Consider the following 22479-nt stretch of genomic DNA (forward strand, 5'->3'; position numbering starts at 1 on the left):
ACGGCCTTCAGGCGGTCAAACTCGGCGTCAATGTCTGAACAGCCAGGAGTGGGCTTCATCCTCATCAAGACAATCGGGCGTGGAGGGATAGAGCTCGAGAGGACGTGAAGAAGGCCTCCAACGGACTTGGTCAAGGATCAATGAAAAGCTCGCCAAAATTTAGAAAAGTGGACTTAATTAAAGAGGAAGAAAATATCAAGTTGCCTAGAACACAAGGCCTGCTCGACTGTTAGGTGGTTAGAAAGCTATCACTCAAGCAAAGACGTAGGGGCTGGAGATATTTATGATGAGTTTTCCAAGCTTGTCCGGTTACATAGGAGATCTGATTAGTAGCAGAAAATGAAGGGCACGGTTACCTATCCTAATTGAGCCATGTTGAAATCCACGCCTTCGTTTTCGCCACCATTGTTTGTGCTTGGTTGCTAGCTCCTAGGATTTGTGAAGTTTTGAAAGCTAGTCAAGATGCAGAGCAAAGAATACTCTCGCAAGTCCAACAAAATGCGCTAAGGGCCAGAGCCGCATCTATTGCTGGGCAACTTTTTATTTCCTGGATGTGCCACTTGGCCAAACGATGTACATAATCCATCTCAGACTAAGAAATGAAAAGGTGACGCTGAAAGCTGCCAGTCTTCACTATAGTAAATAAACAGTGAGTTCGGAATGGTCGGATTGCGTCTAGCCTAGCTGCGCCTACGAGGCGCTTTAGGGCCTGCTTCGTGGTCTCCGCTTTGAAGCTCCTAGGGTCGCAGGTGCTATATTAAATCACTGTCCTACTAATGTGAACGAGTAGGAAGATTTTTACTTAGCTTGAACGTATCTGTTGTTAGTATTTTGTGCTTCCCCGTGCTCCGTAGTTCGCTTGACCTGCAGGGGTTTTATCTCGGTGGTTCGCTCCAGTCGCCCTCTAATCGGTGCCAGACAGACGCCGGCCCACCACTGTCTCTAGAAGCAATAATCTTCTAGGGCTATATGGGTCTAATATCATGTTTATTGGCATTTCTATCTTTCAAGGTGGAGATCATAATGAAAGTGAAATTTTGTCGGGCTTGTGCTTTCTACGCCCGTCCATATAAATAGCAAATTTATATCTATAGACTCATCCAGATACATTTCAAAACATGAAAATCTCACTAAGGTGATTCAAATCTAGAGAGGAAAGGTAAAGCGTCCCATGCTTCCATGATACTCAGCGGCTTGGATACCACGGTTTTCTCCACTGAAGCTCACACGCATGCCCTCAAATCTCGCCGCACGATTTGGCTCCCGTTTTTCCTTTAATAACTCAAGAATCGCCTGAGAATGGTATATGACCGGCTCAGGTTGCTTCAATTCATCCAAATACTTGGCTCTTTTGTTGTCCATTTGCTCGACGGCTTCCATAACTTTCTGCTGCTGTGAGCATACCCATCTCCTGTCATCATGATCCCTAGAACACCGATCTTGTTAGAATATTCAAACTGCAAACACCAGATAGTTGAATTGAATCATACATAATAGCTGCGCCATACACGCATTGAAGAGCCAAGTTGCAGGCGTCAAGTTGATTGCCTAGAGACGAGATTGCCAGCGGAGTAGGTCTGAGCTCGTAGCATTCCATGATGCAGCAGTACAAGAGTGAAAAGACAGGAGTTATAACCCCGTTTTCCAGAGAGCCCCACTGTTCAGGGTGGAGTTCTTTGATGTCCAGAAGAAGGCTGCCCAGGCGCTCCACAACTCCAAGAATTTGGGTATTCTGAGACGCTGCGTGCTGAACCACGCCAAGGAATCTTCGAGCTTTGACCAGAACCTGCAACAGAGCTATTGTAGTGGCAGAATCGATTTCGCCGCCCACATTGGATGTCAGAGTGTCTTGCGAATCAGTGACTGAAATCGAGTCGGTACAAGTATAAATGTTACCGTGGTTGACTCCCACCTGGACGTATTGGTTGTTTGAAGTAAAATCGAACGACATTGTTAAATGAGGGTACAGGGCGTTGGATTCTAGTGTCAAGGACTGGTAGACCGCTCAGTGGGAGAAATGGGTCGGGCGATATTACGGATAGAAAATATGCAAAGGGTAGGACGGGGTACCTGTATTTATGTGTTTCTACACCCGCGACCTCGCGTCCGGGTCAAATTTCTTCCACAGGATGCACTGATATGGCTATATGCAGCGACCAATCCGATCCCACAATAAATGAGGCAAGTTTTCATTAAGGAACAGCTCCTGAGAGCTTAGGGTAATTCCAGGAGCCGATTTACTTCCAAGACATCGGACACGTTTTGCGGGGCCGTCGACCAACTATCTGCTCTGTGTAGACATCCATCAACCTTGGTGTTTGTAAAGATTTCCAAAGGGTGGCTGAGGAAGTATAATAGCTCCAGCAAATCGTACGTAGCTTGTCAGTCTATCCATTATCACTATCAAGGATCAGTCATGTTCCTGTCGGCGTTAGTATCTGTGCTAGACTCACAGGTCTTGGCCCTGGGAGTTCTATCGCTCCCGGAGGCCTTGGAAAGGTTTCTGGAAACAAAGAAGCAGCTTCTAGGCACCTAGCCCCTGTCAAAGATATACATGAAGCATACGAAACGGATGGAGATGTGATCTGCGCGGGACCCACATGGTGCATGTGGTGTGGAGCGAGCACCTGAATAGTCTTGCACCTCATATCGCTGTTTGACCGTGTGACACGGCGTGTCCCATTTTTGTTCAAAATGTAGGTCCCCCTAAACGCGAGGAAGCCTCTCTCTATTGATTCCTCGCGCTACGTCTTGTATTTAGCGCCAACTATAGCTGTCCTTAATGTCGATTGCTCATCCCGAGACACTATCCACTATGTATTCGTGAGACCTTCACATACAAGAATCTCGCTCCTAGGATTCCGATCGGCTATCCCAGGAGATAGCAATCCCTTGCATCAATGACGAGGTCCAAATCATGGAGGGCATGACCAAGTACATATTTAAAGAAGGCTATATCCGTCATTTTACTTGCTATCTTTCAGTACTTCACAGCCATCAGAGCCTCATATCCCAGGTGTCTTTCAATCTGTCAATGCAATCATGGTAGCATTCTCCCTTCTATCGAATCGTCTTGCAGTCAACGACTGACCCATTGATGTTTAGACAAGCAATCTAGTAACTCCAGCGAGATTCGAGCTTCGCGACTCCTACAATCGAACAGCTCTTTGGCATGCCGTCTCCAAATGCAATGTGGCAGATGTCAAGTTGCTGCTGAAGAGCGGACAAGATGCACTGGCGGCGGATCGCGATCGAGTCACACCGCTCAACTGTGCAATTATGCGAAACAATGCTTCGATCACACGACTCCTGTTGAAGCATCTGAGAGCACATTATTCCACGACAACATTTCTGAACGATATAGATATTAACGGTGCCGAGCTGCCACTGTGTCTGGCCGCTGAATATGGACGTTCGCAATTGATAGATCTGCTACTCGAATTTGGTGCGAATGTCATTGCCGCCAACCGGTGTGGACACACTCCTTTACATCAGGCGGCAGATCAGGGGCGTTTGGCAGCCGTGGAACTGCTTCTTGAACAGCAGAACATTGATTTGCAGGCACAAGATCCTTCAGGGTCTACTGCTCTTCATGTTGCTACCAAGCGAAATCACCTTTCTGTCGTGAATTTGCTTTTAGCCAACCCGGGCATCGATATCAACTGCAAAGATATGGACGGGAACACACCCCTCTGGTGGTCTACTCGACTGGGGCATGATGACATCTCCTTCCGACTGCTAGCTGAGACTGGTGTGGATCTCAATGCTGTCGGTTGGAAGAGCGATCTATCTACCACGCCTCTCTTTCATGCCGTGGCCAGACAGAGCTATTCGCTTGTGGAACGACTTGTCGAAAACCCCGAGTTAGACCCAAACATTCCCGGAGATTTCCGCTGGACACCCCTTGGCCACGCTGCACGCGACGGCAATGTTGCTATGGTGAAGCTGCTGCTTCGGAGGGACGATCTTCGATGTAATGCAATGGGCCCGGACGAAGATTCCCCACTTTGGCTTGCTACGAAGTGTGGTAGAACTAGGGTGGTTGATCTCCTGCTGCAGCAGGGCAACCGAGTGGACATCAACTGTCGAAACAACAAAGATGGTGAAACTGCCCTGTCAGCGGCGGCTGGTTCCGGAGACCGAGATCTACACCTCGTGAAGCTCATCTTGGAGGATTCGCGAACGGATCCCAATGCTGTGGACAAGTCGGGAAAGACTGCGATATGGCACGCTGATTCAAAGGGGCATCTTCAAGTCGCAAACGAGCTCCTGAAGGATCCAAGGCTTCGCTGCGACCTGAAATCTATTGCTTCGGTGGCAGGCAATCACTAGATGCTCTCAACTTGGTCGGACCTGGGGAAAGGAAATAGTTGGATCTGCTTTGACCAAAAAGTGCTGCATGTCTGTGGACGTGCGGGGCTCCAACTGTGGGATGAGTTATTATGTAGGCAGACCAATAGCCAAGCCTTATATCGTACTCGTAGTCAACACATTGGCTTTGTCTATCTCTCTGAAACCATTTGCTTTAGCTTCAACCTGGATCCTATTAACCAGTGTAACCAAAGCCGTAGTGTCAAGAAGTAGTCTCTTTGAGGATCACCGTTGAGATTCCTCACCATAATCCAACGCTTCGTAGATTCGTTTCAAATGAGGTGGTATATTGATGAGGCCTTGAAGCAGAATGCTTATTCGGATTGACAGATTTGTTGGAATCGCTGCAAAACGAAGGAACAGCTCTTAGCACGTATGAGTACACGTGGAAGCACATTGACTATAATGACAATTTCTTTTTTACGAATATTTTCGAAGAATGAGGGAGAAAGGTGGAGTCCAAAAAGATGAGAGAGGTGCGACAGGTAGGGTCATGCAAAGTAATGGACTTTGATGTAGAGTTGCTAAGATAATTTACCAATTGATTTTCCTGATTGGAATCAAAGCATTCACGTTCCTGTTGACAGCTCTAACAGCATTAGGAACACACCTCTTTGCCCTAGGAGCTCTGTTGCTCCCGGGGGCTCCGAGTCGGTTTTTGGGAGTATGCAAGCCGCGTCCAGAAACCACTTAGCCCCTAGGAAAGCCAACGTAGCTTCTGGGACCTTATCCCTGTACCTCGGGGAATCAACGTCATATTCCTGTTGATAGCTTATTAATTCCTGGAGCCGTGAGTCCGGTTCCTAAAACCATAGGCTAGGCATCTGGGAATAATAAAGTGACTCGGATTTGTGCATAGGTCTGGAGATAAGTTAGTACCGTACTCTGGGAGGCAGAAGATTGTTTCTAGGATTCAGAAATACGGCCCTGGGAGTGCAAAAGCTCCCAGATCCAGGCAATGCGTTCCCCAAACCAATTTCGTGTTCATTCAGGAACGTAGAGTGAAGATCCCAGGAGTAGATTAGGTTCCTGGGATACACAGCTCCTATAAATGCTTTTGAGGTTTCCAGGATCAAGCTCTATCAGCCCTGGAAATGATGGCTTGGCCCTGGGAGCAAGGTAGCTCCCAGGGGCTTCAGTGCGGTTTCTGGGGGCAAAGAAGCCGCTTCCAGGAGCCAAGTAGCGCCCAGGAAGCCCAAAATAGCTTCTGGGGTCTTGTACCTCCACCTCGGGGAACCAAAGTCATGTTCCTGTTGACAGTCTTACCAATTCCTGGAACCTCAGGAGCGGTTCCTGGGGCTATAGCTTGCCTTTCCAGGAGTCGTTGAATGATTCATATTTGTGCGCAGGTCTGGTAATGCGTTCCTATCACTGCGTGTCCGCTCTTCAGCTGGTACTAGAGGCTGGTCAATGGTTTCGAAGCTTGCGACGACACTGGGTGCAATGTCCATCCTCGGTGGGTTGGTTGTCCTGAAACCACCTCCACGCAGACCTTCCACCTTCCGTTTTGAGAGCGGCGTATACAGTGAATGGCATTTTATCCGGATGCACACAATTATTCCAGGTGTCTGATTCGAGCCAGAGTGTGGTCATTTCAGTATATCCGCATGAACATTCAATGAAGACTTGTGGAAGGAGAAAGGGAGGTAGGCTGACCAGCGTCGATCCGGCGTTTTTCGTTCGGGGTGGGGATCAGCGGGACCGTAGAAGACAACGTCAAGACGGCCCGCTTGATGCTGGTTCAGGGTGCTTGCAACTACTTTGGGAACCACACTGTTGAGGTCAGTCCGCATCGTCGTGTCCGATGCCTGTCAGTCACACGGTCAGCTCCGAAGGGTCTCATTTCCTACAATGCGGATGATGCCGGACACGTTCTCGAGGATCTGGTCTGTTGTAGTTCAGAGGTGTGAATTGACTTTTTATTTCAGAGGGATACATGAGCCTATATATACAACAATTAGCCAAGTTGATTTCCAATCAACTTGGTCGTCTGTATAGACACTTCGGAGCTAATTCCGACGGTGCGGCTTGGTTCCTGATCTGCACCAGCCTCATATCACAACATGGTCGAATATGCGTTGATCCTCGATGGCCGGTACTAGAGCAGTCTCGAACCTCTCCTTTCCGTACCTCTCCTTAGAAAGCCTCTCCAGATAATCTTTCGGCGTTCGAACTGTTCCGCGAACATTGTATCCAAGTTGCAAAGGGGTATCCACAAAGTTCGTGGCAATGCTTCCAGTGGCAAGGATACGACTACCTGGGGGAGCAGAGAAATCTTCGCACATTCTATAAAATTCCTGCTGTGCTGTATAAACGATGATCGGTGCTCTTCGAGAATCAGAAATTCGAATTCTCGTTTTTTATGGTACCGCAATACAGCCGCGTTTGCCGGTACAATTAAGTGAAACGCAACCTCGGTCTTGGCAATTGTCGCCCGAAACAGGCGACCGCGTCGAAGACAGCCAGTGGCAGATTCTTTCCCTGACTTCGATCAAGGTAAGGTTTGCTTGAATTTACAGGCTGACTAAAGATAGTAATATGCGAATTACACGTGGTTGGAAGATCAAATCACGTAATAAGATTCAGGTTAGGGATAAAGTACAGTGTCACGAGAAGCAATGCGGGGTAAGACCGTCAGTACAGTTCCACTCACAATTCACTCCGTGGTACATTCTTGACACGTCAGGATATGACAGATAAGGATGTTATGATGGATTTCGTTGCTCTCCCCAAAATTGAGGTGAGTTATGGCCCCTTTGTGATTTATATCCATGAGCCAGTTGTCGGAACTTGTCTTTGTAATCGAGCACTGACTGAAATTGCAGCTACACGCTCATCTCACTGGCAGCATCTCTCGCCGTGTCTTGCATGAGATATGGCATCGGAAAAAGGAAATCGGAGAGACATTGCTGGACGACCCTCTGACAGTTATGCCGCAGGACAAGTACGATTTTAGTGTAGAGAGGTGAGCTCCAAACACCCTCTTTCCAGTCTTTGACATCCATTTGTGGCTTCAACAACTGGGCAGTGGTAATATTGCATATATAGCTTTTTCCCGCTCTTCAGCAGCTATATATATAACCTTCTCACGGATGAATGCTCCATTCGCTACGCTACAGCATCCGTGTTAGAGCATTTCCTCGCAGACGGCGTCGTTTACCTCGAACTGCGGACCACACCTCGAGCAACGGCCCATCTTTCAGCCGAGGCCTATGTCAGGTTACTGCTTGACACAATCGCCGCCTTTGAGGTGGGACACGCGGAGAGTATGCACACACGTCTGGTACTTTCTATTGACCGACGGCAGACTCTGGAATCCGCCGAGGCTACCCTCGAGCTGGCGACGCGTCTACGTATCGAAGGTCACGGTGTGGTCGGTTTGGATCTCTGCGGCGACCCTTCGGCCCGCCCGGGAGGAGAAGTCGCCCTTTTCACGCCCGTATTTGAGAAGGCATCGAGCGAAGGACTCGGTGTAACGGTGCATTTTGCCGAGGCAAAGGCAAGTAGCTCGCGCGAAGAGCTGAAGACCTTACTTGGATGGAACCCAGGTAGATTGGGGCACGTCATCTGGAAGGATGACGAGTCGAAGATGGAGATTGCTCAGAGGGGTTTGTGTCTCGAGCTGTGTCTCAGCTGCAATGTCCAGGCAGGTATGGTAAGTGGCGGCTTCGAAGGGCATCACTTTAAGCACTGGATAGGAGTCCATGGGCCAAAGATATCGCTAGCCGTGAGTTACCACCAACTTCAGATTCTTTATTCCAGCCAGAGGGCAAATCGACAAAGTAGAGAAGACTAACGGAGCATATGCGCAGACCGATGATGTTGGCGTCTTTGGCAGCCCGCTTTCAGAAGAGTACCGCCTTGTTGCACGTTACTTCAACGTCAACCGAACGCAGCTTTGCAACCTCGCACGACAGGGAATTGATGCCATATTTGGTGGTGAGGAGGAGAAGCAACGATTGCGGGATATCATGTGGAGTTGAGCTGTGCGAACTTTATGGAGAAGCGCTCACTCCCCAGTCAGTGATTCCGTTACAGCGCCAGGAGTTAACTCGCGGCTGCTTCGAAGCATCAATGTTGTTATGAAGGCTATACAAGCATAGTAGCTGGTCCGAAATAGTTATTATAGAGCACGTGGTATGTAAAAGCAACGCAGTTACGCACGGGGCATTGCTGGCTATCCACATATGCGAAGGCCTACTGCTTTCAAGACAATGAACGGTGCATCTGCGGTGACCGAAAAACTGTGACCCAAGCTCTGTGGGATTGTTTCAATCGGAGAGACCTGCGGCGGGAATTATGGGGGAGAGTTTGTGTGTATGTATATATGCATGTATGTATTGTATGTATGATTCCATTTACCCTAACCCCTCGCCGAAGGAGGAGGTACTGTAAGTGTTGTTCAATTGCTCTGGTAATTGATGGTGCCTGCTTACTTTTGCTAAAGGTAGACGAATTATACCCAGATTTGATTTTACGTTGATTTTTTTCCATCATTATCTCTCGTTGCATTATTGCCAAGAAAGTCGTTTATGCACATGTTCATGCCAAGCAATATTATTTGAAAGTTTGTCCAAGCTTCAATACCAAAGAAAACGTTAAGCAACAACGCTTGAGGAACTACAAAAGAAAGGCCCATGACTAGCGATTCTAGTGCATGAGCATCGACGATCACGAGAGATAAGAGCAAGTCGACGATGCATCCTAGGTGGAGAAAGGAGTTTGGTCCAAAAGCCAGAGGACCAATTTCCTATTCGGGTATTGTGGCTCTGCAGCTGGCTTGGTTGTCACTAACCAATTTTTGGTAACTATTGCGAGCTCACACGATATACAGTCGACTCTCGTGAGCAACCCCCCCCCCTCCCCGGCCATCCATACCCCCAATGTGTGCAGCTTCTCATGTGTGGGGCATTGATTATATAATATTCACACTTCTAGTTAGTCCTAGCCCTGATTTCCTATTTAGGTTTGAATCCCATCTCCTCCAGTGTCTTCTGTTTCCTCCAATTTATCTGTAGCCTTGCGTGTAGCTTCATCAAAGCCTCAATATAAGACATATCCTCTTCTGATACCCCTTCCCTGTTTGAAGCCCATGTAGACAAATCATCTAGATGCCCCTTGACAAGCGTATTGGTCGGAATATCAAGTAGTGGTGGCCCATATATATCGTCCTCCTCTGCCAACGGATTGCTATCATCACCAACATTGACAATGTTATCAGATAAATCAAGTGGTCCAGTATCTATATTCTCGCCCGGCGGGTTGATGAATGCTTCATCCGGAAGGATTACTTGCGCATCTGCTTGATTCACCAGCTTTATAGAAACCTCATTATAAAGTGGCCTCAATTCAGAATCTTCCGTATATACCGGCGTGGCCGGTGGGGTTTCATCGTACCGGGTTTGTCCATCATGAAGCACCGTACTCTTGCGGAAGCAGTTCCGAATAGTATCATCTGATACACTAGCCTTCCACGCCCGTACAAAGCCAGCGAAGGGCATGGTTTAGATTCATCCGCGCACGTGGGTCAATGCCCCTATCCAGCATATTTATCATCCACACCATCCACTTCTTGCGGTAATGATGCTTCAGATTATTGATGATACCTTGATCCAAGGGCTGATAGATAGACGTGGCGTTTGCAGAGAAAATACCACCTCGATATTGGGCGAGGGTGGAGCTATTCGTACGGCTGCAACATGAACCGGGAAGTTGTCTAATAGCAACAATGTACGTCTTTGCCTACCAATTCGTAGGTAAAATGTACGAAGCCATTGTACCATGATATCAGATCTCATCCATGCTGTATCATTCTACTTCCAAGCACAGCCAATTGAGGCCATATTGACTCCACGCAATGCGCGCGGTGTCTGAGCACTGCCTATTACCCATAAGGGTAGACGGTCTGTGCCAGTCGCATTACATGCAGCCACCACGGTAATACGTGTTTTATCCTTATCCTTCTTCTGGCCAGCCTGACCTTTAGTTGTAAGGCCACCATTCGGCGTAAGGCGCTAGAAAAGCCCTGTTTCATCCATATTATAGATATTATCAGGCTCGTAATGGTCGCATATAGTCTGGATAGCTTTCATCTGTGAATGAATTGATTCAGGAACAGAAGCCGCTTCGCCATGGAAGGTATGCCATGATATTGAATACCGCTTCTTAAAGCCAGTAAGCCAGCCATCAGAAAAGATAGGCTGTGGAAGGTGCTTATACGCATCGATTTGCTTCCAAAGCTGTATAGCCTTCATCCGAATAAGAGGCCAGGTGATTGATTGGCCTTGTTCTACAAGACGGTTTTGTCATTCGAATAAGGCTTCATCTAATATTGGCCAACGGGCAGAAGATTGCTGAGTCACATTACTTGCAGTACCATGATCTAGATAGTCATATCGAGATGAAAGGACTCGCGAAACAGTAGTCCGATCTATAATACGGCCAAGTTTATCACGAAACCATTCAACACATGCACGATGGGTAGGTGGAGGGCTTTAGGATGGAAAGTCCCGTAAATATTTGCGCTGAGCCACCGATATGCCCTTATTCGGCCGCTTAGGTAGGGTTAGCTTCGTATCGAGGGCAATAATAGAAGGCCGAGTAGAAGGCGTATTGGAAGGGCCGGTGGAAGAGCTAGAATGCTGCATTCTGATTGATCGGTCGGTGACGACTCAGCGAGAATAGAAGGAAAAATTCTGCATCATCGCGAGGGGTGAAGCTTTGGAATTTTACAGTAGGTGCCTTTGTTGACAGTATTTTTTTACTGAGGTTTGATGAATTCGCACACATTTTCTCTGACAATCAACGTTCCTTCAACGACGATGTTTCCATAGGCTGGATATCACTATCCTAGTATGACTGTAAAAGGTATTTCTCGTTGAGTAACCAGAACTGAGTAAGCTGAACCTGCAGTGAATTGTCGCGCAACATGAGATTATTGAGGCAGAGGTTCCAACATGCCTCACTTTGGGCAGGCATCCTCACCAGTCAGTGCCTTTCAACAATTGCCACGAACAGACGTGGCCAAACTAGTACAAAACGAAGCAGGTGGGTGACAAGACAGGCCGAGATGTCTATAAATACCGCCTGCCACCCGAGTCCCCTGTCATACTAAATCACTGCCTAACTTTGTCACACCGAGGAAAAACCTCTCAATCCAACGAGCCATCAGATGATATCCTGCCAGCGGACCCATGATAAGTTCTTCCATCTTTGATTTTTCCGTGCTCTTCTCGGTACTGACGAGAATAGAACATACCATGAACATCCAAGTCAGCCAGTTCCTATTAGGCGATTGACGCGTTGCTTTTCTGTCACCCCGTGCCAGCTAATCAAGAAGGCAAATCTCTTGCCTGGCCTAAGTGACTTCAGCATGTCTTCTGTGCGAAAACGCGCCTCTACTCAATTGCCCAACTGAGCTGATTCAATGTCAACCCCCACTAGATTGACTCTCTTGATTTTTGGAGTGCAAGAGACTGTTTGTGTGGCAGGTATGTCTGTTCTTCGCCTGACCCGGCCTGATACTATGCTGATGACAGATGCCGCGATCAGCCCGGTCTGTATACATTAAACCGCTGCAGATGAGCGCAACGAGCAATTCACAATCGCCTACCAGGCCAACATCAATTGCTAGCCGAGATCGTTTATTAGCCACCATATCATGTGAGCCGGCTACCCGTTCTCGGATCTAGTAGCTAATATCTGGCAAAACGTGCCTCAGAGCGAAACCCTGAGCGGCCGATTATGATGAATGCCCCCGATACGAGTTACAAAAACCATTTCCTGGATACCTCCATTTTCAAATCTACGCACACGTCGCCGATGTCTCTCATGAGTCGGAAACTCTGGCAGCGTGCCAACAACAAGACTACAGGTGAACTCCACCACAGCTTGTCAACTGAATCTCCATGCCACCGCTGCAGCTATCACGTATGAGGGTCATTCGTGGGCAATCAGGTACGTCCTCCAAGTGCCATTAGTCCAGGACCTTTGCCTCCGATCGTCGGCCACGATATTGTCGTGCAGGGTGGACAAATCTAGAACGGCCTTGCATACTGTCGCAATGAAGAGCATTCGTTGGTCGATGGTAATCGAGGTTCGCTGGCCGATTCAAGCCAAGGGCGATATCTATGTGTTGTCTCAGCAGTCTGCTGGCCACCGTGAGGTGCGTGGGCAAGGTGTCAACATAAGCGAAGATGAAGAATCGTGAGTATAGCCTCATATCCCCCGAAGCATACTGACGTATTTTGAGGAGCCGCTTGTCAAGTGATGTAAGATCGGCAAAGTCTGCTGGACATCGTGCACACCCTCGGACATGTACAGCACGCGTCTTGCACACCCTCGCCGCCTTTGCCGCGCGACGCGATCGATCTCTTGCCTGGGCCAGCCGCATTGGAGGTCGAAGATCCTGCCAACCAGGGTTGAGTGAGCACGCCAAGCTCGATATCCGGCATCCCTCATTCGCTTTTCAGCTGATACACAGCATCCTTGTGGGTTGTGTTCCGTTGGAGACGAGTTCTCTCTCTCAGGATGACTTGCCGCCAATCCCGACCTGGACGTCCTCGGAGACATCACTTGATGTTTCAATCGATTGGCCATGGTGAGCAGGCAGTTAGCATCGACACCATGTGACATCTTGCCTTACGACAAGCGGCTCACCCCGAGCGAGCGTCCAGCATCCTCCCCGCGAAACGAACCTTGTCTGCTGAGCGACTTATACCTAGCGAACTCAACTGGGCAGTCCTCTCTCTGCGCGAGTCTTTCTTCGCTTTCCCTCCACGTTGTTTTCACCCATTGCCCGTCAGCTATACGTACCCTTCAATGGCAATGGATATCCACGGCATCGGATCCTCGTCCCTGCGTTTTGTCAAAAAATCAGCGATCGAAGCAAGCCAAACTCCGAGTCTCGCTGAATTCTCGGTGCAGATGCGAAATCTATTCACCGACTTCGATGACTATACCAAGTCCAATACGTCAGATGATTTGCTCGCCTAACCCAAGCGACCGCTGTCGCTACAAGGGATACAAGCGCGACGGGCCCAACAGGCTCGAGGGTAAGTACAAAGACAGGCAAGAGACCAGACGGGTGATTGGGCGGTGCAATCAGCGTGTTTGACATCTGCATATATGGCCGATTTTCAGGAAGTGTGGCGCCCGACGGACCACGGTCGACCGCTCGAGGTGTCGTGGTGCTTCCGATGTTTCAAGGAAAGGAAGACATATGCGTGCCCTGATCAGATTTGCCATTCCTCCGAATCATTTGGATACGATGGGGAAGATGCGAAAGGATCTTATCCCTCCGAATTATAACAGCAAGTCCCCTTACTGAGTGATCTTAAACATGGTGGCTGCCGTCCGGAATATCTAGACCAGACACAACACTTTTAGATGGAAAAGTCCACAAAGCACGAGCGATGCATTTCGTAGGGATAACTAACCTGTCCGCTCTTTCTTTAATCGTTGCAGCCAGGAAATCTCCCACGCAAAAAGTCTCTTACTCGTGCTGCAAACGTTTGACAAATTCAGGTCAAAGATTTCTTTCGGGTCTCGGGGATTATACTTATGTCCGCTATTTTCCGGAGCCTATTCCTGGATCATTACAAGGATCAAACTGATCGCTGCTAAGGGGATGGAGTATTCCGTCTGCGCTTTGAGTTTCGTACAAACCAAACAGTCTGGCTGAAAGGATGCGCTAATCATGCGAGTTGTGAAGGGTTGAGCGCAAGTGCGTGCATGCACGATTCGCAGCCAACTAGTGCTAGTAACGAGGAGCTGGTATTGATCCAAGGGTGAATTCTGTTCTGTTTGTGTCCATTATTCTTGCTAGGTTCAATCTAAGGCATGAGTTATCAAGTGATATACTTGCTTCTAGAATGACAGATATTCAGCAATTCCTGAGGCATTGTCGCTTCTATACTTTAAATCGATTTGATCATGACCCAATCTTCCAGCCTAGAATTTCCCAACGTGAATGCCATCTCCCCAGCCTTTAAGTATCCAGTGCTCTCATATAGGCGTTCAGCTTTGAGATTTGGCTTCCATGATGCGAGCCAAATATTCTTGCCTCCCATACCCCTCGCTTCCTTCTCTGCTCGCACCAACAGACGCTTTCCGATCCCTAGCCCTTGGCAACTTTCACTGACATACAACCGCTGCAACTGAATCTTGTTTTCCATCTTGTCGATGCATCTCTCGGACGTACCGCGTCTGAGCTGGAGGAACCCGACAAGAGATTCGTCCTTCATAGCTACCACAAAAGTAACAGAAGGGTCTCTTAAGTCGGTAGCAATACTTTTTGGCGAATATGCTTCGGAGAGATAGGTTGTCAGGTCATTGAGAGGCAGCAGTGGTGCGAAGGCCGATGTAAAAACACGCGCCCCTAAGTTGGCAATGGCCTTATTGTCCCCCATATGGGCATAACGGTAAGAAACCTGGCTTTCCGGCATTTTGAATGGTTTGTGGTTTAGTCACATCCGGGAAATGACCGCAAAAAACTTTTTTTGGTTTGAGACCAGTGAGCCTTTTATAAACACACTTCAAGACCCCACGTTTGATGACTCATATTCTCAGCCAATCAGGACTTCGCGCAGTGATGGAGCAGGCGCTCTGCGGAAGCTGAATTTCCATTCACACACGAGGCTTTCTGGGTCTTTTCGGTAACCTCTCAGGGCTTGGATTGCGCGAGATATGAGCGGCAGTCTGTATCACATTAACTACATCTCTTGATCTTAAGTCCTCGAACCATAGGAAAAGAGCTTACAATATGCACCAATCGCCGGATACATCGGCAGCCCGTATTCTACGCCATTCATCTGCAGTCCCTGTTCGTTTATCGTGCGCGAAGATAGGCCTGATTCCGCAAGCCGACAGTGGAAACATACTGTTCCACTAGTTTAGTTATCTGCTTGGGGGAGCAATGCCTACAACGAGGATCCGCTGAGCTATATCCACTACCTGATAGAATAGCGAATCAACAGCGAGGCTGCGGTGAAGTATCACACCGCCAGACCGCCCGCACGCAGCCTCTCCAGGCTCATGTCTTCAAGGCCTCCCTTAATGAGAACCGGGCGAACTACCTAAGATCGATTCGTCGTCTTTGGGCTTGGAGCAGAGCACTCCAAATAGGGTGCTTCTGTGCTAGCGTATGGAGTTTAACTTAACTATGGTTTTTCTGCGCGCGTTAACGGAGACGAAGATGGGTTGGGCCCCTAGAGCTCCGAAAGGAATATGAATAATATGAATTGCATAATATGAATATGAATAAGTCTCTTTGTTGAGATAAAATGATTGTATTGGGTTAAGTTCACACATTTTTCGGAGGTGGGACTCATCTATTTACATATCTCCTGGTAGTCTCCGCCATATGATTTGACCACCGTGATACTCAACAAATGGATTTATTCATATTCGCATTCATTTATTCCTTTTGAAGCCCTAGGCTTCTACTGATTATCTACCCGATCCGCCGGACTCGACTGCTATAGAAAACATCTAGAATCGGATGAAATATATGATTTCTAAGTTCCATGGCACCTATGATATGCGTAAGGTGAAGGTCCGAGAGATGGTTCTAGAGGCCTAAGAAGCTGTGCCATATTGGATGCTAGACATAGCCGAATCGATGCCTCAGCGCGGTCAGAAGGTCATTGACAATGACGGTGGCAGAATAGGTGGCAGTGGCAGAATTTTATAGAATATTATGTTGGTTCTGGCAAAATTGAAGTAGAGCCTTGTAGCGGGTTGTGATACCCCTCTACGCTGCGTAAACACGGCCATCTCGTCTAACATGGCTTGGTCCGGAATATTCGGCAGTCCCAAGTCCGTAATTTCCAGAGCTTTGTCGAGTGATTGTGACTCCGTCTCCGAGTATCCTTTTTCAACTGCAAACTAATGACTGCTTCCCTGTGCTGAAAAAGCAGTCGCTAAGTTTTGTAAAACTCTAGCGACCGAAGATGTTGCTCTTTGCCGCGGGGTAAATGACCAGATTCACAACGTAGATGTCAAGCCCACCTTGAGCGGCTGCATAACCATTGGGGTAATAAGGCCCCTAATAATGCCCCCGGGGGGGGGATGGGTTAAAAGACAGATAACGTAATCCACCACACCTCGGTATCAGATGCTCTGATCAACATAACTGAAAAGGAAGTTTAGAGAAGTGATCCGCGTACCCACACCTCGGTTCCCAACCAGCTTTTTTTTTGTTGGCTAGATGACCCACCCTTCCCATGTGTTCCAAAACTTGAATATGATATAAGACTCACCGGGTGGTGTGCGAGTGGTGGAAGATGTGCTTGACATCCATTTGCCCATAACTCTTCTATATTGCAACTTATGATGGCTTCCCCAATGCGTAACCCAAAGGACTCGATGACGTCCACCTGGCGTTCGTGGGATCGCTCGCAGTGGAATGCTGCCCACTGGCTTCTCGAGGTCCTGAACGTGCACCATCTCGATCTTGATCAAGAAGTCCCGGTTCATCGGAAGACGGAAAAGGTTCCTTATGCGACAGAGCTGCAGTTCCATCGTTGGGTTCTTATCCACGCTGGTCTTCCACTCGTCCTTCACCAACTTTACATCAGCTACTTCGGTCACCCTTCGGCGTTGGCGGTATTTGTTCTCTACAGTCTGGCCCTGGAATTCATTGCCGTGCATGAAACCCATGTTCTCCGCCGCGTCGGCCACAAGATCGGATTCTTCGACGGGGACAAGCATGCTCGCGACGGTGTACCTGACGTGGGTGTCGGGAAGACTGCGCAGACACTCATATCCGTGATCGCGCTCCGTCCAATGTTCACCGTCATCCTCGCTTATCGCGCCAATGAAGGCCCGTCATCGATCCGATGGGGATGGCTCATCTTCGAGACCGGCATATATGCTCTCGTGCTCGACTTCTGGTACTATATCTTCCACCGCTCCGCGCACGAGACGGAACACCTCTGGAAATTCCACCGCACCCACCACCTGACCAAGCACCCTAACCCTCTCTTAACCGCGTATGCGGACACGGTGCAAGAGTTCATCGACGTTGTCGGCACACCTCTCATCACGTACGCCACAATGAAGCTGATGGGATTTCCCATGGGCTTTTACGAGTGGTGGATATGCCAGCAATACGTGATGTTCACGGAGATTCTGGGCCATAGCGGCTTGCGCATGATCGCCACGGCGGTGAATCCCTGGACGTGGCTGCTAAGGTTGTACGACATGGAGCTCGTTATTGAGGACCATGATCTTCATCATCGCAAGGGCTGGAAGAACAGCCATAATTACGGCAAACAAACCCGGGTATGGGATCGGCTGTTCAACACGTCTATTCCTCGGGTGGAGGGGCACCGGTACAATATCGACTATGTCAACACGGCGGAAATCCCCCTGTTGTAACAGCCACCAGTACTGCTTTTAAGTGCGCATGCAACCTGTTGCTCGACTGGTTTCTGGATCAAGATATTCGAGACCGTCCTTGTTCTACCATCGGGGAGAACCTTGGAAGCCGAGGGTGGGATAGTTATGAACGTAAACGGAATAATTAAACGATAAAAGGTATCAATTGAACATCTGGATTTTCGAATTTCCACGGGTTCTTATGTTCTATTTGTAAAATCTACCAAGGTCCAATGGGGAGACTTTGGAATTACTTGCAAGTCAATGATCGAAGTGAACTTCTAACGCAGATCGCAAATTGTCCATAACCCCGTGATTGGTGAAGGAATAGACGGTCTTTGTCTGTGTAATATGCCAAAGTATGCTACTTGATTCGGACGAGAAGGAAGGACGTGATTCCAAATCCCGAAAACAGCTTGTGAACTTTGCCTTTTTGAAACCCAGGTGAAATGGCAACCTACAAGTCAAGATGCCAGTCAGATTCCGGCCGACATAATACCAAGAGGAGACCAATGAAATAAAGGATCAGAAGCGGAAAGAAATAACATTAGATGTGACTGCGAGCAAGGGCAGATGTGAGACGATTCCATGAGCTCTAACAGAGCCAGACAAAGCTTTTTAGTGTGGGCATGTTGTAGCGACAAATGTCGTACTATTCAACTGCAACACAAGCTTCTCCTGAGCGCGACCTCGCACAACTGTCCCGTGGGCATTTTCCCCGTGATTCAAAAGTATTGATTTTTGCTGAAGAGACTGATTCTCGCACATATTACATGTTCTGCAACTCGGTTCTTCAACGAAAGGTTAGGATTCTTTAGGATTCCCGACTCAGAGAAAGCAGATCCTGGGTCGGTCTTCTCTAGACTTGGCCCGCACGGATTCTATCACTTGGTGGAGGATACTATCAGTCATGTCTCCTCCAAAGGGCCGAGGTCGCTTTGCGGGATGTCAAGAAGTTATATCGTCGGATGCGGGGCGGGGATATGATTTAGTCGGTCGAGGCGTGGGAACGTCCTTATTCAACCCCGCAGAAAGCAGTAACTGCATTAATCGCATTGATCCGATGTTGATACTCCGCCTCGACAATGGCATCTGGCAAGGTCAGCATGGTGTCAATGACCATTATGAACTCCGGAGTTACAAAAGCCTGTAATATATGCTCTAGAGTGCACATCACCTTAGTATCCACCAATTTCCCTTCCAACTGTCGCTCGAGATCTATCGCAGGTTGGTTGCTCGTCTCTGTAGCGCTTCAGACTTTCATGGACAGCTTTAATTAGTTGCCGCTTGGCTTCCAGTGCCCGATCTTCGACGGTACACACCTTCCCCTGCAGCACGCTTCCTTTCCCTTCATCGGAAAAATCCTTTTCTTGAAGCTGTTTCGATCTGTCCACTGAAATCCGAATGCGCGGCCGGGCAAAGATGGATGGCAGTGTTGAATGTGGTATTCACCATCCCTACGAGGCGTTCTTGTCTTATAGAGTGCCCGCATAGGCGGAATAAGAACGAGAATATGGTGTATTTTTCACGGGATTGGCAGATAAGTATGGAGAATACTGCGTTGCTAGACCATCCGAACCTGCAACAGGCGCAAGTGGAAGGCCTCGCTTCGCCCTACCTTTTCTCTATCGGCCATGTCAACAGGTACATGCTCATATCCTGACACTGGCTTAAATGCTGATTGTTCTCAGAGCTTGGAGGTTGTGTGGTACTGCAACACAGTCTGCCATAACCACGGGAATCAACCTCAGAAGTGAGAGCGAATTCATTTCACACGTATCCAAAGAGATCCGATGTCGGTTGTGGTGGGCGTTATACTTGCTGGATTTTGCATTATGTGAGATGACTGGACGCCCGCCCAGTATGGCTAGGGACTTCTGCACGGCTCCCCTTCAGGTACATTGATATGCCAGATATCGTCCGGGACGCGATAAGTTTGAAAAAAAAACATTATCGATGCTCAAAGAACAGTGGGCTCGGGGGACGTAGAGAATTTGGCGATTTGCTGACAACCTGCTTGCGCCGCCAATTGCGATATGTTAGAAGACGGTCTCAATGGACAAAGAATACACGATAGCTTGACTAACCTGCAGCTTCAGTGACATCCAAGGTAGATGGCTTTGCACATAGTGCTCGGCCCTGGACAGAAAAAAAGCAGGCTCAGGAATCAAATCTACCAACCTTCGGTCCAATAGGGAGGAGACAAACACTCCTGATAGCATGCAGCTCCGTGTATGTGTGAATGGTTCGTTCCAGCTCGCTCGTATATGTCGACAAGCTCAGTAACGCGGAGAGGGGTCAGGTGGGACTGTATCAGACGGTGGTTCTTGGGTCATGAGCCCTATTTTTAGCTAGGCTATCCTCGGTCTTATCCACTCGATTCGAAGCTGAGATGGTCATGTTAACTTGTTCTGCTAGAAATGACGGTACTTTCGCCTCACCTTCTCCTTACACGCAAACTTGGACTAACAACCTGGCCGTCTAAGAAGGTAAGGCTCACTGGCCATCTAGCAAGACGACGCCAGATGCCAACCGAGAACAATGAAGATCACCCACTGGAAGCCAAAAGTCCAAGCCACAAGGAGGCTGTCTTTTCACGCTATTTGAATGGCGAGAGACACACAGGGGTATAAGCTCATTGGAATTGGGCCTTGTATCAGGTAGACACATCAGCACATGACCTTATGCACAGAGTCGACTAAGAGAAAGAAGCGAGGTAGACGATATAAACCGTACGGTGACTCATCATAGATGCCACCAGTAGTCATAGTGGAGGGACAGAGCATTCGACCGTATAGATATAGGAGAGTTCGAGCAAACAAGAAATTTGCTCGCTTTGCATACGACTCCATTGACAGGAATGAGAGTGTGCTGTTATACGATCCGAGTCAGCAAGGCTTGATCCAGTTGTGCGAAATGTGTTGTTGTTCAGAGGTATGAATTGACTTGTTTTATCTCAGAGGGATACATGGGCCTATATATACAACAATGAGCCAAGTTGATTTCCAATCAACTTGGTCGTCCATATGGACAACTCGGAGTTAATTCCGACGGTGCGGCTTGGTTCCTGATCTGCACCAGCTTCATATCACAACAAAATGTTCTAGCTTACCTGACGATAAAGTTCGCAAAGTGTAAGCTGGAGACGAGCCGATCAATTAGCCTCTTGACCGTATCAGCTTAACAACCAGATTTCACTCACAGTTCTCTTCAGCAATGCAGTCACCGTCTATGCCATGTTGTATCCAGGTTCGTCGCACTCTCCGGCTGTCGCTTGGAACAAGCCGGGCTGGGTGTACCGGACAATTTCTGAACACGGCAAAGGCGCGTGACGAACCCACCTGTGAGAAGGGACTGTACAATCGTCATGGAAGTCCGTTTCGCGACGCGGTCGGCCGGAGGTTCATACACTCCGCCGTTCATGGTATGAAGGCGGTGGGGTCGAGGGCAGACGCGATGGAGCACGCGTCGTAGTGCCACCTTGGTCTTATCTCCGATCCGGCGATAGAAGGACTCCCCACAAGGATGTTTCACGGATGGCGATGGGCTGCTCCTATGTACAATGGCATGAAAATCAGTAATGGTGTTCGTGTTTTGGAGCACAAAAATTTGCACAAATAACTGGATATAGTGCAGCAGAAGGCGCGATAAATCACTTACATTGCCAGGAAGAATGGACGTCTCAATCTTCTTTGCAGCGAAGCTCGCAATCGGATGTCCGCATTCTGTTATTGGCCCGCTCCTTTGATTTATATACTTCACCTAGGGTATGCTGCGTGGTCTGAAGCCACGGGACCAGGACTGGTGTGTAGGCCATGGCTTTGTGCAGAGCACTAACGGGGATGCTGTGTCAGCGGGGGCCACTCTGGTGGGATGTCAATTATTCATTGTCATTCATTAGCTTGTAGATCGGCGAGATAATCCGGGACCCACGTGTTCTGGTGGCCAAGACTAGGGACGAAGAGACGGCAAAGAGCTCTGGTCGAATGTCCTCGGTTCTATTAGAATCGCATCGTTTTCAGGATCAGTAGAATACCAGACAGGCCATGTTAAGACTCACATCCCTGCGACGTGGATATTCGCGCTTTTGCCATGGGAATACACACAGGGGCTGTACAGTATATCAGCTGAGTCGGCTGCTATAGCGGAGACATCTTCGCATAGACACTTTGACCAGCTAACCCAAATCTCGTATTTTTGACCGGCTGGCGTGAATGACACAGTGGATCTGCTGGGAATCACATCTCTCACATGCACTGTCTGACTTGCTGGTCCACGATGTATCCTATAAATGTCAGTACAGTAGAAATTCCACTACTCGATCAAAGGGGAGAACTTATCAAGTGCGTCAGGCACAAGGCCTACTCGACTTTGCGTAGTCAAGTGATCAAATTGTAGAGCAAATTGCCGGGGGTAGAGGACGTATTTATAGACTTCTCGGCTTCTGTCACTTACAAGCTTGGTAGGAAGCGTTGAGGACATCTCTCCTTATTGAGGGCTGTTGAAACCCATGTCTTCTTTTTACCGCAACCATTTGCAGCGACATTTTTGAACACTTTAGATGCTCAGCGAGAGAGACGAGTAAGGATGGTGTTGAGAAAAAGGGATGCTGAGTCGGTCAAGAAACGTTGGCTCACTGCTGAATCCTTCACGGTCCTCTTAAATTGAGGCTTTGTGGGATATATTCAATCCGCAATGACAGGCTCATATTTCTTGTTCTGATCACCT

General features: G+C 48.4%; 6 protein-coding genes across 6 annotated transcripts; 3 read left to right on the forward strand and 3 right to left on the reverse strand.

Annotated features, from left to right (window-relative positions):
* Positions 1 to 5960: 5960 nt before the first annotated feature.
* Positions 5961 to 6164, reverse strand: N7471_013862 (uncharacterized protein; the record flags this gene model as incomplete). The annotated part of the gene is made up of 1 exon (XM_057286580.1): positions 5961 to 6164. The coding sequence occupies one exon, from the start codon at positions 6162 to 6164 to the stop codon at positions 5961 to 5963; it is 204 nt and encodes a 67-aa protein (XP_057129059.1).
* A 917-nt stretch (positions 6165 to 7081) lies between these two features.
* On the forward strand, positions 7082 to 8354 carry N7471_013863 (adenosine/AMP deaminase domain-containing protein; the record flags this gene model as incomplete). The annotated part of the gene is made up of 4 exons (XM_057286581.1): positions 7082 to 7111; positions 7197 to 7336; positions 7420 to 8026; positions 8184 to 8354. The coding sequence occupies 4 exons, from the start codon at positions 7082 to 7084 to the stop codon at positions 8352 to 8354; spliced, it is 948 nt and encodes a 315-aa protein (XP_057129060.1).
* A 975-nt stretch (positions 8355 to 9329) lies between these two features.
* Positions 9330 to 9872, reverse strand: N7471_013864 (uncharacterized protein; the record flags this gene model as incomplete). The annotated part of the gene is made up of 1 exon (XM_057286582.1): positions 9330 to 9872. One exon carries the CDS (start codon positions 9870 to 9872, stop codon positions 9330 to 9332), a length of 543 nt encoding a protein of 180 aa, XP_057129061.1.
* A 2561-nt stretch (positions 9873 to 12433) lies between these two features.
* Positions 12434 to 13365, forward strand: N7471_013865 (uncharacterized protein; the record flags this gene model as incomplete). The annotated part of the gene is made up of 3 exons (XM_057286583.1): positions 12434 to 12576; positions 12623 to 12970; positions 13047 to 13365. The coding sequence occupies 3 exons, from the start codon at positions 12434 to 12436 to the stop codon at positions 13363 to 13365; spliced, it is 810 nt and encodes a 269-aa protein (XP_057129062.1).
* Positions 13366 to 14288: 923 nt separating this feature from the next.
* On the reverse strand, positions 14289 to 14816 carry N7471_013866 (GNAT family N-acetyltransferase; the record flags this gene model as incomplete). Its single annotated transcript, XM_057286584.1, has 1 exon — positions 14289 to 14816. The coding sequence occupies one exon, from the start codon at positions 14814 to 14816 to the stop codon at positions 14289 to 14291; it is 528 nt and encodes a 175-aa protein (XP_057129063.1).
* Positions 14817 to 16704: 1888 nt separating this feature from the next.
* N7471_013867 (sterol desaturase family protein) lies at positions 16705 to 17751 on the forward strand (the record flags this gene model as incomplete). Its single annotated transcript, XM_057286585.1, has 1 exon — positions 16705 to 17751. One exon carries the CDS (start codon positions 16705 to 16707, stop codon positions 17749 to 17751), a length of 1047 nt encoding a protein of 348 aa, XP_057129064.1.
* Positions 17752 to 22479: the final 4728 nt, after the last annotated feature.

The sequence above is a fragment of the Penicillium samsonianum genome, assembly GCF_028829775.1.
Source record: "Penicillium samsonianum strain IBT 33392 chromosome Unknown utg000010l_segment0_segment0, whole genome shotgun sequence".
Taxonomy (NCBI): Eukaryota; Fungi; Ascomycota; class Eurotiomycetes; order Eurotiales; family Aspergillaceae; genus Penicillium; species Penicillium samsonianum.